The sequence below is a fragment of the Drosophila takahashii genome, chromosome 2L, assembly GCF_030179915.1.
Source record: "Drosophila takahashii strain IR98-3 E-12201 chromosome 2L, DtakHiC1v2, whole genome shotgun sequence".
Lineage (NCBI taxonomy): Eukaryota > Metazoa > Arthropoda > Insecta > Diptera > Drosophilidae > Drosophila > Drosophila takahashii.
In genome coordinates, this window is record NC_091678.1 from 6816820 (window position 1) to 6843328 (window position 26509).

Here is a 26509-nt window from a genome sequence, read left to right on the forward strand (position 1 = left end):
AACTGTGATACTAATTAATCGTATAATAACACTAAATTCTGTTGGTTTTATTTTTCAAGGGTTTTCCTTAAACTAGTCGACTAAACTATTAAATAAATCTTGAAATGTCATAAACGTACATATAAAGTGTTCTTGACAAATTCATTGCTGCCGTAGACCTCAAGTTTCTTTACCAAAGGAACTTCTTAACCATAAAAGCAATAGCCATGCTAAAAGCTTATATATTATGGCCTCTTAGCAAGTTTGCTAGTGAAAATGCAGCCAACCCGATGAAAAGGACATCTCAAAGGAGGTGGAGGTGGTGGAGCTGTGCTGATGATGGGATGAGGACAGCCAGTCAGCGAATGCGGAAGCCATTCGTCAGTGTGCAACGTTCATAAAAGCGCGAGCACAAACAGATGGCCCAAATGCAGAGGGTTGTGGGTAATAATGGGGGTGGAGAAAATAGGGGGCAGAAGAAAGGAGGAGGGGGTGGGTCACATCCGTGTCGAAAGCGCTGACAGCTGTGGGCTGTTTGTCAAATGGCGCACAAGGATAGCGAAAAGGACACTCTGTCCATGGTATTGGCATGTTGAATTAGCCCAGCTCATGAAATTAGCTGCGACACCTAACTCATCGCCCTGTCTCAATTCTGCACAGAGAAAAATTAAATTCGTAATATTTTAATATAAATTTGACAAGTTAATTTTAAAACTTTTTACAAGAATTAAGATTTTACCAATTAATAACTTATCATTACTTAAAAATCTATTCTACTGAAATATATTTAATAAATATTAAATATATTTATTTATATATTTAAAATAAATATCCTAGAGCTTAAATAAATATAATATAAATTAACAATTTTATAATGAATGTATTTTATTAGTATTATTTTGTGAACTGTAACCCCCGATCTTCTTTCTTGGAAATACTATTTAGTAAATACGTTTTGACTGGGTTTAGAAATATAAAATGAATTTTTTTAATTTACTACCGATTTCATAACATATTTTGGTTAATTTCTTTTTATGTAGGGATGCCCTGGATGGATTTGGCATCACGGAATGCGGCTCTTTGGCCTGTCTATCAAGTCCTTGTCGCAATGGCGCCGCCTGCATAAAGATCGAAACCAACGATATTGACGAGAACGGCGAGAAGGCGGAGAAGTGGAAGTGCAAGTGCCCCACCGGCTACATGGGACCCACCTGCGAGATATCCGTGTGCGAGGACAACCCGTGTCAGTACGGTGGAACCTGCGTACAGTTTCCGGGCAGCGGCTACCTCTGCCTGTGTCCCCTGGGCAAACATGGCCACTACTGCGAGCACAGTAAGTAATCGGAAAAACAATGTTCTTCAAAAAACATATCCCAAATTATTCAAAGGAAATCAAGAAGAGACGACTACCAGTTACGCCTTACACAATTAATTAATTTCAAAATTAATGTTGATTCGATAAGAAGTTATAAGTTACAAGATAATATATAGATAACACATTTTCAAACGTGGCACAGATAAATAAAAGTTCATAAGTAGTTTAAATAAATTATATATTATTTTTGTTATCTTGTTAAACTTACCTTTAATTTATGGATTACAAAAAGCTGATATATCCTGCAAATAAAACAGAAATATACAATTAGATCTTAAATCAATTTTAAACGTATTTTTAAACGATTAAAGAGTTACAAGAATCCTAATGAAAATGCGATTTATAAATATTTAGATCTCTACACTTAAAAGTATAATTTCTCCTTTGTATTTTATTTCTTAAATGAATGCTAAAAATGTATTTTAAATATTCTTATTTCATAGATCTTGAGGTGGCCCTTCCCTCCTTCTCCGGTAGCGTCAATGGCCTCTCCTCGTTTGTGGCCTACACCGTGCCCATACCCCTGGAGTATTCGCTCGAGCTGAGCTTCAAGATCCTGCCGCAGACAATGTCGCAAATCTCACTGCTCGCATTCTTCGGCCAGTCGGGATATCATGACGAGAAGAGCGATCACCTGGCGGTGAGCTTCATCCAGGGCTACATAATGCTGACGTGGAATCTGGGCGCAGGACCTCGTCGTATTTTCACCCAAAAACCCATTGATTTCCGGCTGGATGCTCCGCGAGTTCCATACGAAATCAAAGTGGGTCGCATTGGTCGACAGGCGTGGCTTTCGGTGGATGGAAAGTTCAATATCACAGGACGATCGCCGGGAAGTGGAAGCCGAATGGATGTGCTGCCCATTTTGTATTTGGGAGGTCATGAGATTGCAAACTTCAATACGCTGCCGCACGATTTGCCGCTGCATTCGGGATTCCAGGGCTGCATATACGATGTGCAGCTGAAGGCGGGTCAGGTGACCGTTCCGCTGCAGGAGACACGCGGGGTCAGAGGTCGCGGGGTGGGCCAATGCGGCACCAGGGAGTGCCATCGCCACGCCTGCCAGCACGACGGCGCCTGCCTGCAGCACGGAGCAACCTTTACGTGAGCTCTACTTTTCAAATTTCTAATTCTAAAGGCCATTACAAAATTAATTATTAATTTTTTTTGGTTCACTCTAATTAGTTGCATCTGCCAGGAGGGCTGGTACGGTCCACTCTGCGCCCAGCCCACCAATCCCTGCGACTCCTTCAACAACAAATGCTACGAGGACGCCACCTGTGTGCCACTGGTCAATGGCTACGAATGCGATTGTCCTGTAGGACGAACGGGCAAAAACTGCGATGAGGGTAGGTTATTATTAAATCTGAATATCACAGCCACAAATAAATTAGGAAGATTAAACTTAGGGTTTGTGGATTGCAAAAGAAGAGGATTACGCTACCATAATATATCCCTAAAATCCTTAAAGTTAAATACAAATTTAAAATGTTCATAAATTCTTTAAATATGAATATTTTTTTAATATTTTAAAATTTTATAAGATCTAAAATACATTTTTTTTAGTTTCGAGAAAACTGTTTTAATATGAATAAAAATATTTCAAAATAATGATTATTTTTAAAGTACAATTTATCTATTTTCAAAATTATAAAAAATAAATATTTGCTTCTAGTAAATTTATAAATGGGAATAATATATAGAAAAAAATATTTTAAATACATTTGGGACGCTCCATATCAACCCGGCCACCCCCCTTTTTTTTTAATTTTCTATGTGGACAGTACCACATTGATTGCAAAGCCCCTTGCTTCCAATATTTTACCTCATACCCATTTTTTCAATGTTACCACTCTTTCGCCGTATAATCGCGTTAAAAAGAAAACACAAAATAATTTTTATCCTGCGAACGGAAGAAACAATTGGCATGGTTCGAAATCAGCAAAACCTGTCTTTCCATAGCCGATTACGAGAAAAAAAATAGATTTTATTGGACCGTAGATGACCAAGCGATAGCGTTTTTAAAGTCTAAAAGTGGGATTTCGTCCAAAGGGCCAGTCTGCAAAAATACCATTATATTTTTCTCAGAAAGCCTCATATTTAACGGATTTTATGCCACTGATTTCAAAGTGGGATCTCTCTTGAGGAATTAGCTATGAATTCTTTTGTACGTTTTTGTAGTAGTTAACTGTCAGAAAAAGCTAATAAGTAATATAAAATAATCGTATATGCTTTGGAAAAAATTAACAAATCAATGAAAAGAATTCATAGCTAATTCCTCAAGAGAGATCCCACTTTAAAACCAGTGGCATAAAATCCGTTAAAACTCGGGCCTTTTGAAAAAAATATAATGGTATTTTTGCAGACTGGCCCTTTAGACGAAATCCTACTTTTAGACTTTTAAAACGCTATCGTTTGGTCATCTACGGTCTAATAAAATCCATTATTTTTCTCGTAATCGGCCATCGAAAGACAGATTTTTCTGCTTTTGAACTATGCTGATTGTGCCTTTCGTTCGTAGGTTAAAAATGATTTTGTGTTTTCTTTTCAGCGCGAATATACGGCGAAAGAGTGGTAACATTGAAAAAATGGATATGAGGTAAAATATTGGAAGCAAGGGGCTTTGCAAACAATGTGGTACTGTCCACATACAAAAAAAATCAAAAAAGGGGGTGGCCGGGTTGATATGGAACGTCCCATTTATAAAAACTAAATCAGGTGATTACTAGTTTTTAGCAATTTGCAGAGAGCTTTAAAAATTTGTTTCTGTTTTTTCCTTTTTATTAGAAGTGAAATAAGTTAAATTCTTTTATTGCTTATCTTTTTTTTAGAAATCCGTTCCCTGAGCGACGTATCCCTGACCGGCAGACGTTCATATCTGGCGGTTCGCTGGCCATATCTGTATGATGGCGGTGACAAACTGGGCGCCAAGCGCTCCCAAATGGTCAGCTACCGGAATTTTACGAAAAAGCTAATGCCCCCGAAACCGATAACCACGCCCAGTACCCATTTTGTGATGAAACTACTGAATGAGGTGGAGAAGCAGCGCAGTTTCTCGCCAGTTCCGTTAATGGGATCGAAGACCTTCGAGGAGCACCATCGAGTGCAGTTCTTCTTTATCGAATTCCAGCTGCGACCGCTTTCGGAACGCGGATTGCTGCTGTACTTTGGAACCCTAAACAACAATCAGGATAAGAAGATAGGATTCGTATCGTTGTCCCTGCAGGGTGGAGTGGTGGAATTCAGGATCTCAGGACCCAGTACTCATGTGACAGTGGTGCGGAGTGTCCGGATGTTGGCCATTGGCGAGTGGCACAAGATCAAGATGGCGCAACGGGGCAGATGGCTCACTTTGTGGGTGGAGGGCAGTGCCTCATCGGCCTTGGCCCCATCGGCAGAAGTCCTGGTCGAACCGGACTCACTGCTCTACATTGGCGGACTGAAGGATGTGTCCAAGCTGCCGCACAACGCCATCTCAGGATTCCCCATTCCATTTAGGGGATGTGTCCGCGGACTGGTGGTCAGTGGAACTCGCATTGTGCTCAACGAAACCAACATTGTGGGTAAGTAAACTTGAAGTGCACAGAAAAAAATTTCATATGAAATAAGGTCATTTTTACCTAACTTGATATCAATAAAAAACCGATTTGATTAATGTCAAATTTATGATTTAAACATATCAAATTGATATTTTATAATTTCATAAGTTATAATAATACTTTTTTAAGTACTGAGAAAAAAAGATAACCGAATTCTTTGTTTATATCAAAATTATCTGAATAACATGATCTTTAAAAAATATTAAATTTTGTCAATTTTTTTCCTGTGTGATAGTTGTTTAATTTTAATATTTAATTAATGTGGTATAAATAAATTCCCAAGGGTTTTTTAAATCTCTTATAAAAGTGCTTGAAAGTATGCAGTCAAAAATAAAAAATATTTCGTTAAATACTTTTAGACACCTTTATTAATTACTATATAAGTTTTGTTGCAATCTAAATTTATGTATATTTTTTAAATTATCTATTAGAATCGCGCAATATTCGAGACTGTGATGGCACCGCTTGCGGCGGAGATTCCTGCGAATCCGGCGGACATTGTTGGCTGGACGAAAAGCTGCAGCCGCACTGCATCTGCCCGGAATATGCGAAGGGAGATCGATGCGAATATTCGGAGACCTGCAAGCTCATTCCGTGCAAGAATAATGGAAGATGTCTGAGAAGTGGGCGCTGTTCGTGTCCCAATGGTTGGGGCGGGTTCTACTGCGAGATTGGTAAGTGCCCGAAACAAAAATTAATTAAGAAGTAACCAGGAGGTCAATAACCATAAGCTGAGCTTAAGATTCGGTCCGCTCTCCAGTTTCCGAACAAGCGTTTTTGGCTACAATAGCAATAAATCATATTAATGCCAAGCGAAACAAGTTTCATAAATCTTCGCACAGCTTCAAGTTCAATTCCCAAAAATGTGTCACGAGTAAAAGTTTGTTTTCGCAATTCCTACAGTAGCTAAAATGATTTTATTATAATTTTTGCTTTTTTATTCCCTTTTTGTTTTTGTTGATCTCTTTTTGTGAGTTTTGTTCTGCGGAGTTGTAGTTGTGGGGCAAACAAGTTTTGAAGCCGCATCATAGTAGAACAACATTATTATTATAATTAGAGATTGACGGCAGCAGAAAAAAACCATTAACAGCGGGGCACTCTGGATGGTTCAGTGCACAGCGGGGTCAGGAAATTGGTTGGCCAAAAAATAACACAGAAATTAGCGATCTGTGATTCACAACAAAAGCAATAGAGAGCACTATAAATCGGAATGATAATAGAGATGCAGATTAATTAAAACTTGTCATGACTCAAAGTTTAATGCTCTCGTTTTTAACAAATATACAAATTTTATATTAATTAATTTCTCCCTTTATCCCTTTTTAATAATTGTTTTAATTGCCCCTTTTCTTTTTTAATTAATTGTTCTATCTATTTTAAGCCCATAAATATCGCAGTTCTAGAAACTTTTACCGACAGTTTCAATTATCCAATCAGTAATTTCAATCTTTTTATACCCCCTCATAAATGCAACATTATTCAAAATTATAATGACACCAACCGAAACATCAATCAAGCATCTGCGAAACAAGCTTTTTGATTATATGAAATCGGCAGATGCGTTTTATTTATTTTTTTTGCTATTTCTTTATCCATCGGATGTTATATGTGGATATTCAGCTGTCTGCCTTTCACTTATTAGCAAATTGTAAATTAACATGCCACAAAAGCAAGTTTAAGTTGAAATTGAAGAAATGCAAGCCGGTGAACGGAAAATGAAAAGATAAGAAGAAGTATAGGAAAAACTTAGAAGGTAGATCAACAGAAATCATGATGTTAGGGAAAGCGAACAGATGATAGACATTATGAGATAAAGAAAAAGATGGTTTATACAAAAAAAGATAGTAGAGAAAAGTGAGAGGAAGTGTAAAGAAAATTAATAACCGCACGATAATAAAGATTAATCTTTGCTGCAAGTTCAGGTTCTGAAGATGATTCATAACGAGAAAAAAAATGGAAAGTAAGTGAAGTTGAAGAAAATGCTGACAAATGGATGTAGACAAATTTGATGTTTGAAAGTCGAGACATAGAAAAAAAGAATAATCATTTATTGGAAAAAATTTTAAAATAGATAATACAAATGGTTTAAAAAATGACTAGATTTGGATTTTTTGTTTTGTATAAATTAAACTTAGTTCCGTTTTCTCGTTCGCCTGTTGAATTTAAAGTAGGGTTAAAATACGGATTTCCCATACGATTTTAAGGTTTTAACACTACTTTAAATTTAACAAACGGACGAGAAAAGGGCCCTTCATTTATTAAAAAAATTCTAATTTTTTTGTCTTATAAAAAAAATAAGATTATAAGATCTCTTTTCCTAAGTACATGGTTAGACAAAATCCCCTGAGTAGTTTAGAAAAAATATTGAGCAAGTCTAAGTGGCAGGTGATGGTAGGCTTGCTTATAAACGAGATCAGGGTCTGAAGATGAAGATTCATAAAGCGAAACAAAAGACGAAGACGAACAATGCAGCTGGAGCGGCAAGCTGATGCTGTAATTTAATTATGTATCGCATGCAATATGTTTAATGCAATGCCCGCGTGTGTGTTTGCTTCCCCTCTCCCCGCCGCAATATTATATTATTAATATGTTTTCCTGATTTTTTTTCTGATTTTTCTAGCCATGAGCAAGCCGACGACGCCGAGCTTCCGTGGCAACAGTTACCTGATCTTGCCGCCGCCGCGAATTCCGATGAAAGACAAGCGGCGGGGACCCTCTCTATATGTCCGCCCCCGCGAAGCCATCCAAGTTTCGCTGAATTTCTCCACCATCGAACCGGACGGCCTGCTCCTGTGGAGCGAGCACGAGAGGAGCAAGTTCCTGGGTCTGGGACTGGAGGCGGGTCACCTGAAGTTGGCCAGCAATCTGCTGGGAAGTTCCAACGATACGGTTAGGGCCCCGGCGAGTGGATTTATAGCCGATGGCGCCTGGCACTGGACGAGTGTTCTATTGGATCGGACGAGGCTGGAACTTCAGCTGGACGGCGAGGTGATCTTCACGGAGAGATTACCCGAAAGCGGAAGATCATCTCTGGCCTCGACAACCCCCAGAACAGCAATATCGGGCAGGCGCAAAAATTCAAACAAGGAACCAACAATTAGCTACGAGGATGTCTTCTACTTGGGTGAGTTTCAAAAATTATAAACATTTTTTTAATACCACTTAAAAAATATTATTTTTTTAACCGAGAGAAAATGAGTTTATTATTTTTTAAGTTTTCTAATGGTAATCTTAAATGCGATTGGAATTTTCATAAAATATCATAGCCCTTTTAAAGCCCCTTTCTAAGAACTATAAAATAAATATTAACATACCAGTTTATCACCAATTAAATCACTTCTAATAACGTATCATGATACAACTTAAAATTTTTCAAACTTAATACATTAACAAATGCATAGATAAAAACTTTAAGTTCACTTTAACTTGTTAAACAGTCGAAATTAAGTAATTTTGTTCTGAAAAGTTATTATAGGCAAAAAAAACAGGAAAAAAACCCGCACTAACGATCGATATTTGTTTTATACTACTGAGAACAACGAAGTTAGGCCGATTTAGCAAGATTTGCAATAATATTTTATTGATCACTGCACTAAACACTTAAAACATCGACTTCAAATTGTTAGTTGTTGAAAAGTCGCGAGCCGAATAAACACTGACTTAAGCTGGGCTGCCAACTCGGTGGCTTAAAACAGCTGTTTTTTTTAATTGTTTATTAAACAACGTCAGCTGTTAAGTTTTAGCATTTTTTAAAATTATAAAAATATGCCATGATTTCTTACAAATTTGGCAACCTAATTGGTAAAGCTTAATTTATAAAAATCAATTGCATTTTAATATAATAAGTAATTGTGCTGTTGAGCGCACTGTTAAATGTTAGCTAACAGTAGCTTAGACTTTGTTTTTAATTTTCAAATTTTATTATAAATTAATTGTTTAAACTAGATTACATCAAATAAAACCAGAAAACTAAATAAACATTAAAGATTTTTACTTAAACTTACAAAATAGTAAATAAAACCACTATGTTAGCCTTTAAAGTGGGCTGTTAGGCGCGCCAAGCCAAGTGCTGTTAGCTGTTAGCCACATATTTACATTTTCCAGCACTGGCAACATTCAAATTTAAATTCAATTGATAAGAGCGAATTTCTTTATCATTTCTCACAAAACAGGCGGATTCCCCAACTCGGACTCGGTGAGCAGGCGCACAAAGGGCCGGTTCTTCGATCCCTTCAAGGGCTGCCTGCAGGACATCCAGTTTGGAGCCGAACCCACAGCGATTATCAGCGACTTCTCGACGTACCAGGGCGAAAATATTGGATCGTGTGATCTGCACGGCGACGAGCCGCTAATTGTATAGGAAACGAAATCAAAAGAATATCGGCAAAATCGGAGTTACGAATCTGTAGAACACTTTGATCAATTTGGTCTTTCTAAAGAACCTAATTGACGACGCGATATATAGAGAGAACTACTTGTAAGCTAAGTGATAAGCGAGTTTATATAGGAAGTGTATTACCAGAATCAATATATACACACAGTTTTGGGCAAAGCTATCGATAAAAGACAGACGAATAAAAGACAAGAAATGGAACGTAATTTTGTAAATTTTATAGAAATAAATGAAAAACAAAAAAAAGACAATGTTTAGACTTAAACCGTGAAAGCAAAGAAACAAAAAAATTAACTGGTTTATCAAAACAATACAAAATTTTAGACTAGGATCTAAATCTAGAAAATACCGATACCAAAATCAGATATAAACTTCTCTTACGTAAGTGATATTTCAAGTGGAATAACGATTATATGGATAAACGATCCAAAAAATGCAAACTTAACTTATCTGTATGTATATTGTTTTTGTTGAGCCAATTATTTTGTTATGCAATCTTTAGCATTTTTGTTATACAATCGAAAACCACGATTATTTTCCCGAATTTCAATACTCAACTATCTACGAAAACTGCCCTCAACGAGCTTCTGCCACTTTTAGTTGTTTAACTATTAATTTTAATTTAGTTAATTGGATATTCGACTCCTTGTTATCTATGTACGTTGAATAGCATAAAAATCTCCTAATTGAAGCCATTTAGTTGCCTTGTAGTAAGTTAGCGTATACTCTCTATGATTTATCTTGAACTAACTCAAAATCGAAGTCGACTATTCTAGAACAAATCAAGAGGCATACGGAAAATCGATGCTAGTCACACAATACAATTATTCTTATAAATGGGAAACCAAAGTAGCGAGAAAGATACAAACAAACCAAAAAAATATATATACAATACTTATACAATACAAAACCCCAAATGAAAAAAATGTAACCAAAACTGTAGGTTAAGTATGTATTTATTTCGAGAGACATCTTAATCAGTTATAATTTTAAATAAAAAGAAAGTGGGAATTAGAAAAGGTTAATAAACTTAAAAGATGCTTGGTTTTATTCGGAATTACGGGACCTAAAATCTTTAAGCATTTCTCGACATCTTGTTATATCATCGCAAAATAATTTGCTAACTGAATAAATAATAGTAATGTCCCTTTTTATTACTATTATTTGAATAGGATTGCGTAATGTAAATGTTATTACCAATATCTTGATAAAACTGAACTTGCGTTGTTTTAGCTGATATTTCCTGAAACCCTAAATCGTGCTGTTTGGCATATCCTTCGGCCTCTTCCTTGGTTACAACCCGACCTCCAGGTATGTCCACCTTATTGCCAATTAACACAATTTCTCTAATGTTGTCCTCTTTCTGAAATATACCATCTGCTTTTATAATACTCAATATGTAAATATGTACAAATGATAACTTACCATTGCTTTAAGTTCCGTGGCCCATTGTTTCGCTGCCTCATAACTCTCCCGATTATGAATGTCATAAACGAGGACGGCCCCATACGTATCATTTTTATAAATCCTTTCACATAGACGACGTACTTCACTCTGAAAACTACATAATGCAAGACTTTTTAGCGACGACTTTCAAATAAATCCCTAAAGAAAACAGCGTATAATAAAGAATATTGTGATGCCAACTACATATGTACATAAACTATGATCGGCTTTGATTCTAGAAAATTTGTCGGAATTTTAGATTTTATATTATTTTGACAAAGAAGGAAAAGTGCATGAGATTTTTAAAGCCAATGATTTTTACAGCCAAACAATATAACTATGGCTGACCGCCAATTGCAGTCCTTTGAGTATAATGTTTTCGCGATTTTCGGGGGAAATCCCTTTTCAAGAATATTTCCTTTGTAACTTCCCCTAAACTCAACGTACGCGAATGATGTTTTCTTTTTCTTTTATTGCCCGTATGTATGTGTATCTCACTAAGTTTTTCGATGATATTATGGATTTTAGTCAACAAGAACGGAATAGCAAATGCAAAAATAAATATTAGTGTTGCTTGTCAGTGTCACAATTAGTCTGCACTTACCGCTTTTCACCCGGCGTGTCCCATAAAACAACCTCAGTTATCAAACCATTTTTTTTCTTTTCAGGCTTAATTTCGGTTGCAGGGAAAGTAGTCCATGGTAGATTTTCCAATTTACACTGCGATATCAAGGACGTTTTACCAACGCCGGTATTTCCCAAGAAAATTATGCTGTACGACATCGTCCGACCAGCTTTGAAAGCGTTCTAACTGCACACTTACTATGTTTATACGATAGCAATCACGATTTCTTGAAAGCGCGAAATAGAAATAACCCCTGTTTATACGACAGCCGAGAATTCATGCTTTTATTCACTCTCAGCTGATAGGGATGCCGGACCGGCAAAAATATCTAATTTTTAATACCACTGATTAGAGATATAGCCTATAAAAGGCCTTCAATTTCTAGCGATCTGGCAACGTCGATCATTTTTTACAGAGTTACCATACTGCATATCACCAAATCACGCTTTTGGGCTGAAATCATAGTCAACTTTCGTGTGTTGCCGAATTCACGAAATGGCGTTTATACAAGCACGAATCGGCCGAAAGCGTGAAATGATAGCGTGAATTCGGCATCGTATAAACACAGTAACTGAAATAATAAGTCTGGAGGCGAACAATGAAATAAATCTGTGGGCGAGGTTAGAGGTGTGATTTTCGATACATTGATGTCTAATTATGTTTTTTAAACATCGATATTTTTGAAGTAAAACCATTAAATCTATTGTACCAGAAAATCAGAATGAATTTAATAAACAGCCTATTCAAAACACACAAAAGTATAGAGTGTAGTGCTTTAGCTAAGAAGAAAACAGTCAACCCAATTTGAAGATCGATATCCCCAAACATCGATGTTTCTCCACCTACTCGAAGTTGATTTCAACAATTCTGGAATTGGGGAATCCCATAAATACTTCACATAAAGCGAAAATCCAATACCAAGTTTTTCATTTACTCATTCGGGATGTGCATATGTATGTATAATAGGGCGGTCCACATTTGTATGGAAATTTTTAAGGTCCTACTCTCACCCGCTTATACGGTGCGTATTGCGGTATTCAAGGTATACCAAAAGAGAATTTTCAAAAAAATCGTGTTTTAGGGTCTGCGAATTGGTTTCAAAGTTTATCACCCATACGCACTGTTGCCTTCGATCAAAAAGTTTTTCTGATCAAGGTGGCATAGATATTAACAATTCAGTTGATGTTCTGCTCTCTTTTTATTCCAACGAAATTCATAATTTGACAAGACAAGAAATGGGAGAACGATTTTTTTCGACCAAATTCGAACTGTTTTATATGTCGTATGAGTAATTTTAAAGCAAACTTTGAAGACGTTTCGCAAGGTCTAAATCTCAAAAAAAAAATTTTTGTTTTCACATACATTTTTTGCATACTTTAATATACCATGTTAAGGGGTGAGAAAAGAATTTCATTTTTTGGACCGCCCTAATGTATAAGCGTTGGGAAAATGTATTGTGAAAATTTAGTTATTAATTTTATTTTATTTATTCCGAATTTAAAGCACTAAGTTAATGGATTTTTTTGGGATACCATATCACAAACTGGTTTTTTTATTATACATAATCGAAAGGGTATTAATTTTTTTCAAAGAATCAAAGAAGAAAATAAAAATTGTTTCACAGCGATTTTTGCTTATTTTTCCTTTATTATTCGCTTCTCATTTTTCCTCTCAGAAACTTTGCTTACATATGCACTTTATTGTTTATTTACAAATACCAAGTTGACCGTCTGTACTTGAGTAATGTTTTCGCATTTCGTATAGCAGTTGCTGAAAAAAGAATGAAAAGTTTATCAAGACTAAACCAAGATCGCAATTGAACTAACCGACTTCGTGAAAGCACTTATAGACATTGAAGTTGGTTATTGCGGATGTTTCCCAAAAGATCAATCCGTTTCTTTCGGCATATTTCTCCGCCTCCTCAGAAGACACAACTCGATGGTCGGGAATATCAGCCTTGTTGCCCACTAAAGCTATAACTTTTCTGGGTTTCATAGTCTAGAAATTATGGAAATTTAATATAAAGCCAGTGGAAAACCAATATTTAAGTCCCACCCAATCATTGAGTTCCTCGGCCAATTTAATCACGTCGTTGTAGCTCTTTCGATCATGAATATCGTATACCAGCAAAGCACCTTCGTGATTGGAATATTGCCTTTGCACTATCTCCTTAAATCTAAAAAAATTAAAATTATATTACATTTTAGTTGTAAGGAAAATATGACTTAAAAATAAGTATGAACACCTGGGGCTGAAGAATTCGCGTTTTATCATTTTTATATAAATCCGGTAAAATACTTAATTTACTTAGTCTGAGTAATTTGTATGATACTCACCGCTCTTGACCCGTTGTATCCCAGATTTTTAGTCTGGTAGTTAGATTAGGTTCGAGAATAGTTTTCATCAGAAACTCCACTCCCACAGTGCGATGAACTTTTTTAGGAATATCGCCGTTTACATAATGCAACAACAACGATGTTTTTCCAACGTTAGAATTTCCTAGAATCACCACCTCAGAGCAAAAGAGAAACGATGTTTTTCCATTCTTAGAGTTACCTAGAATCCCTTCAGGGGAAAAAAGTTTCTGCATCGCTGATCAATCCGTTTTGGAAGCGCTCCGTTTCTCGACTAATTAAACGAATCCTCCAATGAATATTTGTGATTTCCCTTTGAGACTTAATTACTCATTATCCATCATATATTTAGTAGTGACTAGCTTTTTAAACCCAAACAAATACTCATATCATCTTAAAATAACTGTCTGAAATCCCACCTCCTTAATCATAATCTTTAATCAAAAAACCGCAAAAAAACGAAATAGGCCTAGGAAACCCGCAATTTAAATACAAATGTCGATTTATTCTCGATTCAAATCGAATGACTTCATATATATACGGATTCATATATATATAAGTATATACGATGTTTTCATTTATTATAATTTATAAATGTTAAATTTAAATACATACAGACAACATAAAAATTATGAATTGGAAAGAAATAAGCATCGGATCATTGATGCTTGTGGAACGATTTAAACAAGTAGTTTATGGTATTGTGTTGTTCGGTTTCGTTTTATTTACGTTTGTTTTCTCTTTGCATTATAGTAAAGTATTTCAAGGTTTATGTTTAAGATTTCACTTTACTTCCTCCGCTTAATTGCATACTAGATGTAAGTTTTATTTGTATTTTAATGGTTTACGATAGTTTCTTCTTTCTCGTTTATGTTTAAAGATAGTAGCATTAAATCTTCGATTGTTGCTAGAATGTGGAAAAATAGTTCAACGCAAGACGAAATTAAAAAAAGTTAAAATTATGCATAATTTTTTTTTGTGATTTTTCTTTTCTTTCATTTTCATATGTGTATATATAATTTATATAAATTGCAACTATCACACGTGTCCGCCGCGACCCGGAGTCGAATCCGCGTCCGCATCCGAATCTGGAGACAGGAATCCGTGCTCCGGAGCCGGAGAGACACACACATTGCCACAGACCGAGGCGAGCGAGGATCTTCAGCCGCTGGCCTGAACTTTTGCTCCTTGTGGTGTTTGTTTGTTTTATTTGGAACGCTGCTGAGAACAACTGCAACTGGAATCTTCCCTTCTCACTTAATTCGCTCAGAAACTTACACGAAATGTAAACTTTACAAATATTCTTTGCTCGCTTAGATGCTTTTTTCTTTTCTTTTTTTATACAATACATTTTCAAACTTTCTACGACACGATGAACTCTGCAAAAACCTTCTGCGCTTTCTCTTCAAGTTTTATTATGTTGCGTTGTTATTTGAAATGGTTTATGTTGGTATTATATTGATAGTGTCAGTTTTGGTTTTTCTTCTTTTTTTTTGGACAGATATCGAGTCTAATGGGGGAAATTGGGCTGTGGGAAGTCGTAACTAACATTCTTCAATTGCAACTTTTGGGACTCCTTCGTATTTAGGTAATATTTCTTATTATGCGGTCTTTATCATTATTGTTTTTGTGGCTCTCAAATGAAAGTAGTGTCCCCTAGGAGAGCCTGCTTTAGGTATTTCTTTCTGATTCTGGTTGAATTTTTAAATAATTTTTTTATTTATAATTATCAGCATAAACTTTTCAAATCTCTCGTTGGAAATTTCATTTTCTATAAGATCGAAAACAATCAATATTATTAATCGGAATCATCTTTCGTTAGTTGGCTTGGACTAACCTACAAAGGGACATCACTTGCAGCAGTTGTTCGTCGGTCGATTTGTTTCGGTTCCAGTCGGCCTTATGCTGGTTCCTTGATTGTTGGCGCCATCGTTCTTAGGTAGTTTCTTGGCTGTAATTGGGGAAGTGATTAGCAAAGTTTTTTGTCGGTTATTAATAGCTTACCAATGGCCAAGAAGATGTCGTTGACATTCATGCCCGTCTTGGCGGACGTTTCCATGAACAGCAGCCCGTTCTCCTCGGCATATTGCTTCGCTTCATCGAACTCTACGACGCGAATGTTTGACAGATCTGCCTTGTTGCCGGCCAGCGCAATGACAATGTTTGGTGAGGCCTAGAAAAAATGAAGAAAAGGATTAGTACATTAAATAGTAACATTTATTAAGTAAACACCCAGTTTTAAGGTTTGGAAACATAATTTACACCCATGAGTTCCCCCATGGCCAAGAAAAATAAATAAATAAATGCAATGGGGCGTGGATGAATGCCGAATGCCTCGAATCAAGTTCAATGCACTCACTGTGTGGGCTCTTAATTCATTCAATAATGAAACTCTCTACACGAGATAGCATTGACCTTGATGTTGGAACCGGAAGAGTGGAAATAATCGAAAAATTGGCTCACTTGTTTATGCAGTTCCTTGACCCAAGTCTTCGCACGCTGAAAACTGTCCTGATTCTGTATATCATAGACGACAATGGCGGCCTGCGCTCCCCGATAATACATGGGAGCTAAGCTGTGGTATCTGTAAGTACAAACAGAGGTGTGTTTCAGTAAGGAATAGGGAATCATTTGATCTATACGATTTTAAACGATGTAGCGGCAGAATAAGAGCAACTGCTGCATCGTTTACAACAAGATTTCCCATCGATAATTACCGCTCCTGGCCAGCCGTGTCCCAGATCTCGAACTTAACGACGGTGTCCTCTATGCAAATGGTCTGTGTCAGAAAGGCCGCACCTATCGTGCTCTCCTGGTACTCGTGGAACTGTCCCTTGACAAAGCGCAGCACCAGCGATGACTTGCCCACAGCGGATTCGCCCAGCAGCACCAACTTGAATTGGCAACTTTTGTTCTGCGATGTGCCATTGGGTCGTTGCGCCGCTCCAGTGCCGCTGGCACCGCCGCTGCGTGGTGTGGTTGCCATGATCGGTTGCTGGGTTGGGATCGGTTGCGGATGCGGTCTTCCTCCTCTGAGATGGCAACTGGTAATTGGTTCTACGGACGGTTACTGCAACTTACTCCCTCTGCTGAGTAAGCCTTGCGGAAAGATTGCTGGTGAGTGTGATGGATGCGGAATCTAAAAGAATAAATTTTTATAAAATTATTTTTTTTTTTAAATTTAGAATGTTTTTTCCGGTTGATTTTCCCGTTTTTTGTGGGTACAACTTTATTATTATTTTTTTCAAAGTATAAATTCTTCCATGTTTCATGTGTGGTCCCATGAAACGTCAGAGAACCGAGAGGCGCCTTCGTTTGTTTAATGACGCCGTCGACAAGCCCAATAAATTTAATTCAATATGTACATATATGTTCTCATATCCCATCAGTAAAGCAATAAGAGAAAAAAGAAGCGCCTGCTAATGGTAATCAATAAATCCCATTGAAACTGAAAGCAATACGCCCTACAAAAAAAACTCTCAACCGAATAAAAATTACTTAATTCCCCAACTTTTATACATCAGAAAACAAGTCATTATCATTTATGTCACTTAGCAACATAATTCAACTGATAGCCAAGCGATAAGGGAATTAAACTTTCAGAGAAAGTACTAATCCGCCACTAGAATTTTCAATGTCAAGCGGTGTGTTTGGAAAATTGCTTGCGTGTCATCGTCTTCAAACACAAACATAGTTAATTGCATGTGCAAAAACAAACAGAGCAACAACTAAAAATACTTTGGCAAACACAAATGGGAAACCTTAAAAATGTTGTTTAGGCGCAATTATTGTTTTTTCCGCTTTCTTCGTCTATTTCCAAACCCTTTTGTAAAAATAAACGAAACTACGAATTTCTTATCGGTCTATTGTATGGGGAAATCTTGGTTATAGCAATAAATACATTTATTGCAGCTCCTTTAGGGGCTACTAGACAATTGATAATGCACACATTTTCTGATAAAAATATTTCGAGGGCGGGTTATTCACGAATGTATAATGATTTTGTGTATATATTTATTATATACATATAGAGGACGCCTCGAATTATTCCGAGGGAATGCGTGTGGGTCTCACAATCTATCTGCTATCAGTTCTACTCATATGAATCATACGCACCATTGGCCCCTGGTTTTTTTCTGGAATGCGAGACAGTGCTATAGTGGATTTGATCTCCAAATAAGGTCAGGTTTTTTATAAATTAATAATAAAATTTCCTACTTTAAAAGACTATGAAAATCTAGTTTAATATTAGGACATCCCAAAAATATGAGTCTATAAATCTATTAGGTGATTTAGGTTCGAAATCATTACAAAGTACCCAAGCATTTTCTTCAGATCTTAAAATTTGATCTTTATTTGACAGACGATGGGAATCTCAGACTTGCGACTACAATTAATTAACACATTGAAGGCAGACTGTACAGTGGAGATAATTCTACAAAGATCGTGGGATGGAATTCTACACGAAGCTTGTTTACTTTGTGGAGAGAAGCGAGTTCAGAGCGGAAAGATAGGGGATGAGGGAGTGAGTGAGTGAGTGAGGGCGGAAGCTGTGATAAAAATCAATGCAAAATAAATTAACGAAGGAGAGAAAAGCGGGAGAAAGTAAAAGCGTGACAAACATATTGTTGTTGTTGTTGCCGAGCGGCGTTATTAAATTAACGAGCGGGGAGAGAGCGAAATATGCAGGCCGTCTCTCTTTCACATTAAAAATGCAGTCAGTCAACAATTGTTTGTTTCTCCCTTCCGCCCCCTTCTATTGTTTTTGTACAGAGACTTTGGAGCAAAGTGCACAGTCACACACACTCGCATACACACAAAGAAAAGCCGCAAACTTGCTCTCTTTCTTTTTTTTTGTAAATTCTCTCTCACTTGCGATAAAGAAATTTCGCCTACAATTACTTTTTGTTGTCCAGCGAATGACGTATTTTGCATTTTATTGCGTCTGTAGAGAAGGAAAACCGGAATTTAAATTTAATTAAAACAATCCGTTGCTCAGTAAACCAAAGGGTAATTTTCCATGGGAGGCAGACAGCTGGCAGAGAATAACTCACCGGGAAATGTATAAATTTATCTAACTCTAGTTAAGGCGGTTTTTTTAAACCTTTAAGACACTCGAACAATAGAACTGCCCTTCGCGCCCGTCTGCGGAAAATTCAATAAAATATAAAACAACGTTCAGGAAATTACGGTTCTTTTAGAACAGCTGACGATGCGTCATTCACACGTACCAACACAAACACAACGCATCAGAAGAGAGAATGAGAGCGAAAGCAACAACAGCAGGCAGTCACAACAATAATGGTCAATCAAATGGGAGTGAGATTTCTGAGGAATAATTTAAAAAATTTATAAAGTGCACATGAAATTGTAATGGCAATAATATATTGTAAAAAGAAAAAACAAAAAAAAAATCTTTCAAAAATATTTAAAATTGAATAAAAAATATATATTTATCTTTTGCTATACAATCTCACTTTCTCAGAAAAAATAACATTTGGAGTATTTTTTTCCCGGTTATAGTTTCTAGGTATTATTCACGTGCTCTCGACTGTGGAATTGCCTCACTCGAAAAGTCAACAAGTGCAATTTTCTCAGCACGCATATTTCAGGCACGTCTAAAAAACCGAGAATACAATTAGCGTTATATTTACAGTCGCACATACCACATGGTAAATATGTATTGTATGACAATTGCGGTTCTCCCATTTGCAAAGTGAGCGAAAAAGTCTTGAATAAACAAATGTAAAAAGGCGAACAAGTAGGAGATGCGATTTTGTTTACATTTCGGCTTTGGAGGAAAATTGAGAGAGGAAAAGTGGGGGGAGTATATATTTTTTTAGGAGACATGGACGATAAGAAAATGGATTGCAGATAAATACACACACACACACACCCGCACTGTCATGAATTAAGACGCAAATCAAAACGCTGGAACAAAGAACCGCAACTTTCGCTCCATTCAGGCGATTAAAGCCCTAATAAATCGGGTGATAATGGGCACCGATCGAGTTCGGTCAGCTATATTCTTTGCCCATTGCACCTGCAGTCTCTTTATCACCCAACAATGGAAATCGAGCACTTTTCGAGCCATTGCTAACCACTGTGCACGCTGCACTTGGAGCAGGTCAGATGGCCGTCTCGCTCTAGCGCCCGCTCTCTTGGGCAACGCACCCAAAAATTTCAGGGCCATCTATCGCTCTCGCTCTAGCGCTCGCACTATGGCGGACAGGGCGAATTTTTACACAATTTTACACAACTTTCTTAATTAATTACGGCGGGGCGACGAGTGTAAAGGCGAAAAACAACAACGCAAAAGCACTCGGAACCACGCACTTTTCAACGCGCCACTCGCAACCCATTAAACCATTTGCATTTACGTTTTTTCCCCTCGATTGAGTGCCCCAAAACAGCTCCAAGAAGACGAATCGAAACGAAACGAGCACAGAGGGAGATAGATAGCGACTGACGACTCGCCTCGCAAATTTATGGTCGCAAAGTCTTGTTTTTGTCGATTGATTTCCTGGGCGACGTCACCGCTGCGCAAGTGCTCTTCCTTTTAGTTGTTTGTTTTTCGTCCTGCTGCCTTGTGGGTGGCCGGGGAATTGGCGTGGTTTATTTTTATTGGTAAACTTAACTTACAACTTTCTTGCAATTTTTGTGTTTGACCGCAGCGCAACCGTTGGAAAATACCAAAATAATGGGTGTATTTATTAGCGCGGACTGCAACCTATCAGCCAATCGATACTTCCTTCTTATTATCGATAGTTAGCTGGTACACCCTGCGGTCATAGCGTAGACAACAACCTTTTCTATGCGTATTTTGAGGTATTTTTAGTTATATTCCAGTTGGTATATTTCAATAGTCTCGCCACGGTCATACTAAAGGGAAGAAGTAATAACATTGCGAGAAAAGAAGACGTGAAAAATTAAAGAAAAGTGTGAAAAAGTGCGAAATTAGTTTATACAACTAAATTGGAATTTAAATCGAAGCAAACGGACGGAGTACTGCGATTGAATTGATAGAAAAAACTACTGAATATCGTGTCCTGCACGCACACACTCGCACAGCCCTGCACACACACGCACACAGTTGGGCCTGTCGTCATCTCTCTCGCTCTCTCGCTTCTTTTTTTTCTGTCGCAGCTGCAACGCAAATTCCAAAAAGGATAATCCCCACCGATCTCGCGAATCCTTTCGCTGTTTCGAGAGCGGAAATTCAGCCGCAAAGGTGGGCCCCCAAAAATCAGCTAATCAATATTGATTTTAGTTTGCGGTGTGTCTACTTTTCGGGTGCTCCAATCAAAGTTTTTTGTGTGTGCGAAATTCTCGGGGATCCAGGATTTCAAAGGATTCTGCACACGCACACGCATGCACACTCTTGCAAATACAGTGGTCACTCGAGAAAGCGAACAAAAAAGTATAAAAAAAAGAGAAAGATATTTTTAAACTATTACACGTACACAGAAAAAAATTGATTTGATACGAACGCTAATTTGATATTTTTGTACATGTATTGCAGTTTTATTGAAATTGATTTTTTTCGCTTTATAGCAAATATACAGATTTCTTTAAATTTTACGAATTTTTTTTTTCTTTTAACTTTTTTTTTCTTTTAATTTTTTGAAATTTTATTGAAATTTATATTTTTTGCTTTATAGGAAAAATACCGATTTCAATTATATTTAAAACTATTTATTCAAAAAAAATTTTTTTCACCTTGAACTTTACTCCGAGAGAGCACTCTGTTCTAATTTTATTTAAATGTCTACAAAATGTCTAATATATAGTTTCGGTTATTTCAAAAATAATTTAATAAATTTAATTTTAAAAAGATTTAACTTAAAAAAATACATATATTTAACTTTGAACTTTACTCAGAGAGCGCACTGTATATACACACCTGATCTAGAACTTTTCCCTACCTGCAAATGGATTTCTGCCCGGTACCTCATTATATAAAACGATTTCCCCGCTTTCTTGCAGATGATGACCGAGGAAAACTCGAAGATCTAGGTGGATCAAGTGGTTTTTGGGTCCAGTTTCGGGACCTCGACACGAATAGCATGTTCAGTCCTATCAAAAAGATATTCACGTACATACAAAAAAATGCGAGCGGCTCGAATATGTTTAGCCCATCAGGAAACACGACAGCCGGCGAAAGTGCCCACGACGAAGGCGACAGAAAGGATCAGGAACTGGAGGATCAGGATCAGGGGGATCAGGAGCAGCTGCAGATACTGCCTCAATTAAACGACGACGACGACGAGGACGACATCGAGAGGCAGATCAAGACCTCCATAATCGATGCCACCAAGGTGCATGCGGCCAAGGCCAAGGCGTTGGCTTCCTGCTCCTCATCCTCGCTACCCCTTCCCCTGGAGCAGCTGGACGATGAACTGGCGGACTTTGCCCACGGACCGGCGGACACCGAACTGGAGGAGCAATTCCTCGAGCTGGACAACTATCCGAACAACGAGATCATCGTGCTCAGCGATGCGGATCTCAACTCTTCCATTGCCTCTGATGCGGTGTCCGAGGATCCGCTGGCCATAGACAACCTACTGGACTCCTCGTCGGTCACCACAAACGAGGAGGTGGACACCAGTGGCGAGTTGCTGTGGCTAAAGTTGAATAACGAAACGGAAATGCCCACTGGCTCAGGGGAAGTAACGTCCAGCAATCAGGAATCCCTAGAGCCCGCAAAGCCGGCGAAAACGAAGGATGAAGAGCTGCGAGACGGAGGTTCGGATTCCGGTTTGGGCAGCGAAACCTCCGCATTGCTTAAAGATCAGGCGGAGAAGCCAGAAACCGAGCCAGAAGTGCAGCAGGAAAAGCAGGAAACCAAACCCATTCGATCCAATCTCAAGCGAAGGCTGGAGGATGCCATCGATCTGGTGCCCGACATGTCTGCTCCCCCGGTGGCGGCCCAAAAGCGAACCAAGCGCTCCATTAACTTTGACGAGGTGAAGGTCTACTACTTTCCACGGCAACAGGGCTTCAGTTGCGTGCCCACTGCAGGTGGATGCACTTTGGGCATGGGTGCCAGGCACATAGCCTTCAAAACGATGACCCTGGCAGAGCATGCGGCGGAATTGAGGCGGGCACATCGCAGCCAGAACCAGGAACTCCAGCCACGCGGCTCCAGCAGCGATGATAGCGAGGAATCCGAGGAGGATTACCTAAGCGAGGGCAGTGGTTCGGATGCCGAGGACGGCTCCAATGGCTTCCTGCAGCCGGTGACGCCCAAGCAGAGAAGAGCCCTGCTAAAGGCAGCGGGAGTGAGAAAAATCGATGCCAGCGAGAAGAGCGAATGCCGGGATATCAGAAATTCGCGGGAAGTATGCGGCTGTTCCTGCAGGGAGTTCTGCGATCCGGAAACCTGTGCCTGCAGTCAGGCTGGGATAAAATGTCAAGTGGATCGAGCCATGTTCCCTTGCGGCTGTACACGCGAAGCCTGCGGCAACACCGTCGGTCGGGTGGAGTTTAATCCCACAAGGGTGCGTACGCATTACATACACACGGTGATGCGGTTGGATTTGGAGCAGCGACAAGGCTCCGTTCAGCCGCAACAGCAGCAGCAGCAATCCCAGCAGACTATCAGCTATTCGCCGGTGGGAACAACTGCTCCGACATCCGCGTACTTCCTGCAAACGCAATCGAACTACAGTTCCGGCTATGCCTCGCCAGCCTACACGCCCGAGAGCAGTGTGAGCTACTACCAGCAGCAGCAGCAGGGAGTAGTAGTGCCCACTCCTGGCCAGGTGATCCCCCAGCAGCAGCAGCAGGCGCAGACGCAGAGCTACGCGGCCTACGCACAGTTGGACAGCCTGGATTCGGGCCTATTTGCCAGTGGCAGCAATGCCACGCCCTCCTACGGAGAGCTATATCAGTCGCTTAGCTACGGCAGCACTCAGGTAACTATCTTTCAGGGTTCGGAATTTATCACACATGTTAAAAACATGTAAAATTGTATTTTACAAAAGTGTTAAAATGTGGAAAATAATTGTTAACATACAGCTCGCTTGTGTTGTTTACACAATGTGTTATTAACACGACGTGTTTTTTACACACTGTGTTTTTAACACAAATGAAAATTACATTTTATGGACATTAACGAATCGAAGGGAAAATGAAGAATCAATATTGGACCAGGATATCTTAATTGTTATTATTATAAATATAAATTGTTTCAACTACAAAAAACCGTGAATTTTTCAGTTCAACATATATTTCTGACGTTTTAACGTCAAAAACTCATTGTGTTAAAAACACGTTGTGTAAAAACACATCGTGTAAATAACACATCGTGTAAATAACACAAATAAAATGTGTGTGTTATTTATGTTTATAATATATGAAAACTGCAACTTTTTAAACTCGTGTCAATACCTTTTTTGAACTTAACACTTTATTTAACATGTTAATAACACAAGTTTTTTACAGAGTGTGTTACTTCCCGAACCCTGCTATCTTTAGTAGCTCTTATAATATGTTATTAACCCTTGGTTTCCCCTACAGATCACTTCCTATCCGGCTACCTATCAGCAGCATTCGCCGTCACCTGCTGGAGCACCGAGCTCCTGCGCCTATAGCTCCTGTGCGGTGCCTTCGGTTCCGCCGTATGGCAATGCCACCACCACCGCCTCCAGCAATGCTCCTTACCAGACCACCGCCGTCTCCACCTCCTCCACCTCGCCGTCACGGATTGTTGTTGTTGGAAATCCAAATGCCGCAGCATCCGCGGCAACAGCATCTTCCCCGGCCAACGGCAATGAATTCATCAGCTTGAGCACACCGATCGCCAGTTCCTCACGCCTCTCGCAGATCAACGATCTGCTGCAGCACAACCGCAACACCACCGCCGCCTTGGTGGCCGTCTCCGAGGGTTTGAGCGGTGTTCGCGGCTCTTCCAGTGCAACCGCCACCGCCAGCACCACCACCATCGACTCGATCGACACACCGCCCATTGTGGAGGAGGGCCAGCAGGGCCGGGGATGCATGAGCTTCGAGGCGTTGCCCCCGCCGCTTGTGAATCCAGCGCCCATTGTCGCCGTGGTGGAGAGCAAGCTGCCACCGATGACCACGCCATCTGCCCCTCAGCCACGCCAGCCGCTGGAACAGCATCACCAGGCCTTGAGCGAGTCCACCTAGAGCAGGGAATGCGCCACCAAATCCAATTTGGACTGGGTCGATTTGTGGGGTTTTAGTAGATTTTAAAAGCAATTCTCAGTGAACTTTGAATTGGATGCTATAGTTTTAGAAATTCGTTTTTAATATATAAGTTTTAAAGGGAACCAAAAGTTCTTTGTTAAAAAAGAACTCAGTTTTATTAGTAGACCAGAAAATCTGTGGAAATTCCAAAGTAAAGTCAGTTAAATTGTAATATTCTTCCATTTAACTACTTTTCTTTATTTAAAAAGAACTAATTCTTATTAGTAGACCAGAAAATCTGTGTAAATTCCAAAGCATCAAAGTAAATTTCAGTTTATTACAAATAATAGTTAAATTGTAATATTCTTCCAATGAACTACTTTAATTTTATTTAAAAAGAACTCACTTTTAAATAGTAGCTCAGAGAAATCCGGTAAATCCAGTAAATTCCGGTTTATTACAAATGATAGTTAAATTGTAATATTCTTTCTTTGAGTTACTTTTATTTTATTTATTTTTGTTGAAACCTGCTCGATACCTTTTCTTCCGGATCTATTGAAATTGTATCCTTTGTTGCCAAGACAAAATTCTTGAGAATTGCAAAAAGAGCACCCAAGAGACCCACCCTTAAATCGGAATAGGCGGAGGCATCTAGAGAGCTGGGAATAGTTTTTATAGCAATTTTACACAGCAAAAGACTTCATTACGTTTAAGGCGGCGGCGGCGGTGGCAGGTGTGGCTGGGCAATGGAAAGGGAAAGGAGCAGGCAAAAGGATAAACAGGGGCAGGAATCAAAAAGGACAGCGTTGGCGTCACTCCTCGATTTTGGGAGACCTCTTCAGTAGCGGCGAGGGTCATAAAAAATGACTCGGACCGCCTTGTATAAATCATTTTATTGTTAAATTCTAATTAGTCTCTAAGTGCATACTGTAATTTAGTTACTCTGTTGCTTAAGTTATGTTCCCTTCGCAAAATCAAGTTATCATCTATTCACTTTTTTTTTCAATTTTATTGTATAATCTTAAACGAACAAATTACTGCGTTGCTCCAATGAATTTAATGAGCTGAGAGCCCCCATATTTATCCCTAATATTCTGTGTCAAATCTGATTTAACCCAGCTTAACTACAAAAATCGATCGTTAACCGATTTTGTGTTTTGTACTCTGCATTTAGTTACGAAGCCAATCTAATTACCTAATGAGTTTTATGAGCCTTTTGTAGAATTATCCTCGATTTAGCTGCGTTTAAGTATTCGTTTAGCTCCTAAGTTCCTCATTTCTGACCCTTAGCGTATTAGAGTTAGTGAACCAACAACAAATGGCAGCAACCAGAAAAAAAGAAAGCGACAAAAGCATCCACAACATGCAGTACGATTTAGAAATATGTATATGCAAAACTTGATAACGACAAAAGCGAAAAAAATGAAAACGATAAAGAAAAAATAATTGCAATTATTTAAATAAATATTGAATACAAAATAGCCATATAAATGTTTTTAATTGTAGATTCATCAATTTTATATTTTTATAATTTTCAGGTAACTAAAGAAATAAACTGTATTTATTAATTACTAACTTTTTTCT

The 26509-nt window shown here is 38.4% G+C and overlaps 6 protein-coding genes across 10 annotated transcripts in view; 2 read left to right on the plus strand and 4 right to left on the minus strand.

Moving 5' to 3' along the window:
* LOC108055335 (MKRN2 opposite strand protein) overlaps positions 1-8584 on the minus strand; it is a 66422-nt gene extending 57838 nt beyond the window's left edge. For both annotated transcript variants that reach the window (XM_017138646.3, XM_070213503.1), the window contains exons 1-2: positions 8268-8584; positions 1563-1596 (exon numbers count right to left, since the gene is read on the minus strand). The gene's annotated coding sequence lies outside the window, so the exon portion shown is untranslated. The remainder of the gene's footprint in view (positions 1-1562; positions 1597-8267) is intronic.
* Positions 1-10370, plus strand: part of eys (eyes shut) — a 65157-nt gene extending 54787 nt beyond the window's left edge. Inside the window, exons 8-14 of the mRNA XM_044394800.2 lie at positions 1020-1312; positions 1798-2458; positions 2540-2703; positions 4186-4917; positions 5385-5627; positions 7574-8077; positions 9126-10370. Coding sequence (XP_044250735.1) covers positions 1020-1312; positions 1798-2458; positions 2540-2703; positions 4186-4917; positions 5385-5627; positions 7574-8077; positions 9126-9313 — 2785 coding nt within the window. The 3' untranslated portion in view covers positions 9314-10370. The remainder of the gene's footprint in view (positions 1-1019; positions 1313-1797; positions 2459-2539; positions 2704-4185; positions 4918-5384; positions 5628-7573; positions 8078-9125) is intronic.
* Positions 10358-11590, minus strand: LOC138912517 (ras-related protein Rab-26-like). Its single transcript, XM_070213510.1, has 4 exons — positions 11397-11590; positions 10772-10907; positions 10544-10709; positions 10358-10470 (listed from the first exon to the last, which is right to left on the minus strand). Exons 1-4 carry the CDS (start codon positions 11573-11575, stop codon positions 10394-10396), a joined length of 558 nt encoding a protein of 185 aa, XP_070069611.1. The 5' UTR covers positions 11576-11590; the 3' UTR covers positions 10358-10393.
* Positions 11591-13238: 1648 nt separating this feature from the next.
* On the minus strand, positions 13239-14321 carry LOC123003184 (ras-related protein Rab5-like). Its single transcript, XM_044394832.2, has 3 exons — positions 13754-14321; positions 13473-13593; positions 13239-13415 (listed from the first exon to the last, which is right to left on the minus strand). Exons 1-3 carry the CDS (start codon positions 14005-14007, stop codon positions 13239-13241), a joined length of 552 nt encoding a protein of 183 aa, XP_044250767.1. The 5' UTR covers positions 14008-14321.
* A 1128-nt stretch (positions 14322-15449) lies between these two features.
* Positions 15450-20538, minus strand: LOC108063493 (RAS oncogene family member Rab5). 4 transcript variants are annotated; one of them, XM_017150617.3, is made up of 6 exons: positions 20414-20538; positions 16489-16910; positions 16235-16355; positions 15776-15944; positions 15609-15722; positions 15450-15542 (listed from the first exon to the last, which is right to left on the minus strand). In XM_017150617.3, the coding sequence occupies exons 2-5, from the start codon at positions 16755-16757 to the stop codon at positions 15622-15624; spliced, it is 660 nt and encodes a 219-aa protein (XP_017006106.1). In that variant the 5' UTR covers positions 16758-16910; positions 20414-20538; the 3' UTR covers positions 15450-15542; positions 15609-15621. The 4 variants fall into 4 exon arrangements, with proteins under 4 accessions (XP_017006106.1, XP_070067872.1, XP_017006098.1 ...); XM_070211771.1 differs by lacking the exon at positions 20414-20538 and adding an exon at positions 20249-20375; XM_017150609.3 differs by lacking the exon at positions 20414-20538 and adding an exon at positions 20152-20304.
* Positions 20539-20637: 99 nt separating this feature from the next.
* On the plus strand, positions 20638-26394 carry Axud1 (AXIN1 up-regulated 1). The gene is made up of 3 exons (XM_017150554.3): positions 20638-21002; positions 21758-23688; positions 24293-26394. Exons 2-3 carry the CDS (start codon positions 21838-21840, stop codon positions 24923-24925), a joined length of 2484 nt encoding a protein of 827 aa, XP_017006043.2. The 5' UTR covers positions 20638-21002; positions 21758-21837; the 3' UTR covers positions 24926-26394.
* Positions 26395-26509: the final 115 nt, after the last annotated feature.

What these genes read in the sequence shown, in the direction of transcription:
- LOC138912517 (XM_070213510.1), bottom strand. Translation starts at nt 11,575, where the DNA reads ATGTCGTACAGCATAATTTTCTTGGGAAATACCGGCGTTGGTAAAACG. An exon ending in GACACGCCGGGTGAAAAGCG is followed by an intron (nt 10,908 to 11,396) that starts GTAAGTGCAGAC and finishes TGCATTATGTAG; the next exon opens with TTTTCAGAGTGAAGTACGTC. An exon ending in CCACGGAACTTAAAGCAATG is followed by an intron (nt 10,710 to 10,771) that starts GTAAGTTATCAT and finishes GGTATATTTCAG; the next exon opens with AAAGAGGACAACATTAGAGA.
- LOC123003184 (XM_044394832.2), bottom strand. Translation starts at nt 14,007, where the DNA reads ATGCAGAAACTTTTTTCCCCTGAAGGGATTCTAGGTAACTCTAAGAAT. An exon ending in GATACAACGGGTCAAGAGCG is followed by an intron (nt 13,594 to 13,753) that starts GTGAGTATCATA and finishes TAATTTTTTTAG; the next exon opens with ATTTAAGGAGATAGTGCAAA. An exon ending in CCGAGGAACTCAATGATTGG is followed by an intron (nt 13,416 to 13,472) that starts GTGGGACTTAAA and finishes CATAATTTCTAG; the next exon opens with ACTATGAAACCCAGAAAAGT.
- LOC108063493 (XM_017150617.3), bottom strand. Translation starts at nt 16,757, where the DNA reads ATGGCAACCACACCACGCAGCGGCGGTGCCAGCGGCACTGGAGCGGCG. An exon ending in GACACGGCTGGCCAGGAGCG is followed by an intron (nt 16,356 to 16,488) that starts GTAATTATCGAT and finishes TTGTACTTACAG; the next exon opens with ATACCACAGCTTAGCTCCCA. An exon ending in TCAAGGAACTGCATAAACAA is followed by an intron (nt 15,945 to 16,234) that starts GTGAGCCAATTT and finishes CATTTTTTCTAG; the next exon opens with GCCTCACCAAACATTGTCAT.
- Axud1 (XM_017150554.3), top strand. Translation starts at nt 21,838, where the DNA reads ATGTTCAGTCCTATCAAAAAGATATTCACGTACATACAAAAAAATGCG. An exon ending in TTAGCTACGGCAGCACTCAG is followed by an intron (nt 23,689 to 24,292) that starts GTAACTATCTTT and finishes TTTCCCCTACAG; the next exon opens with ATCACTTCCTATCCGGCTAC.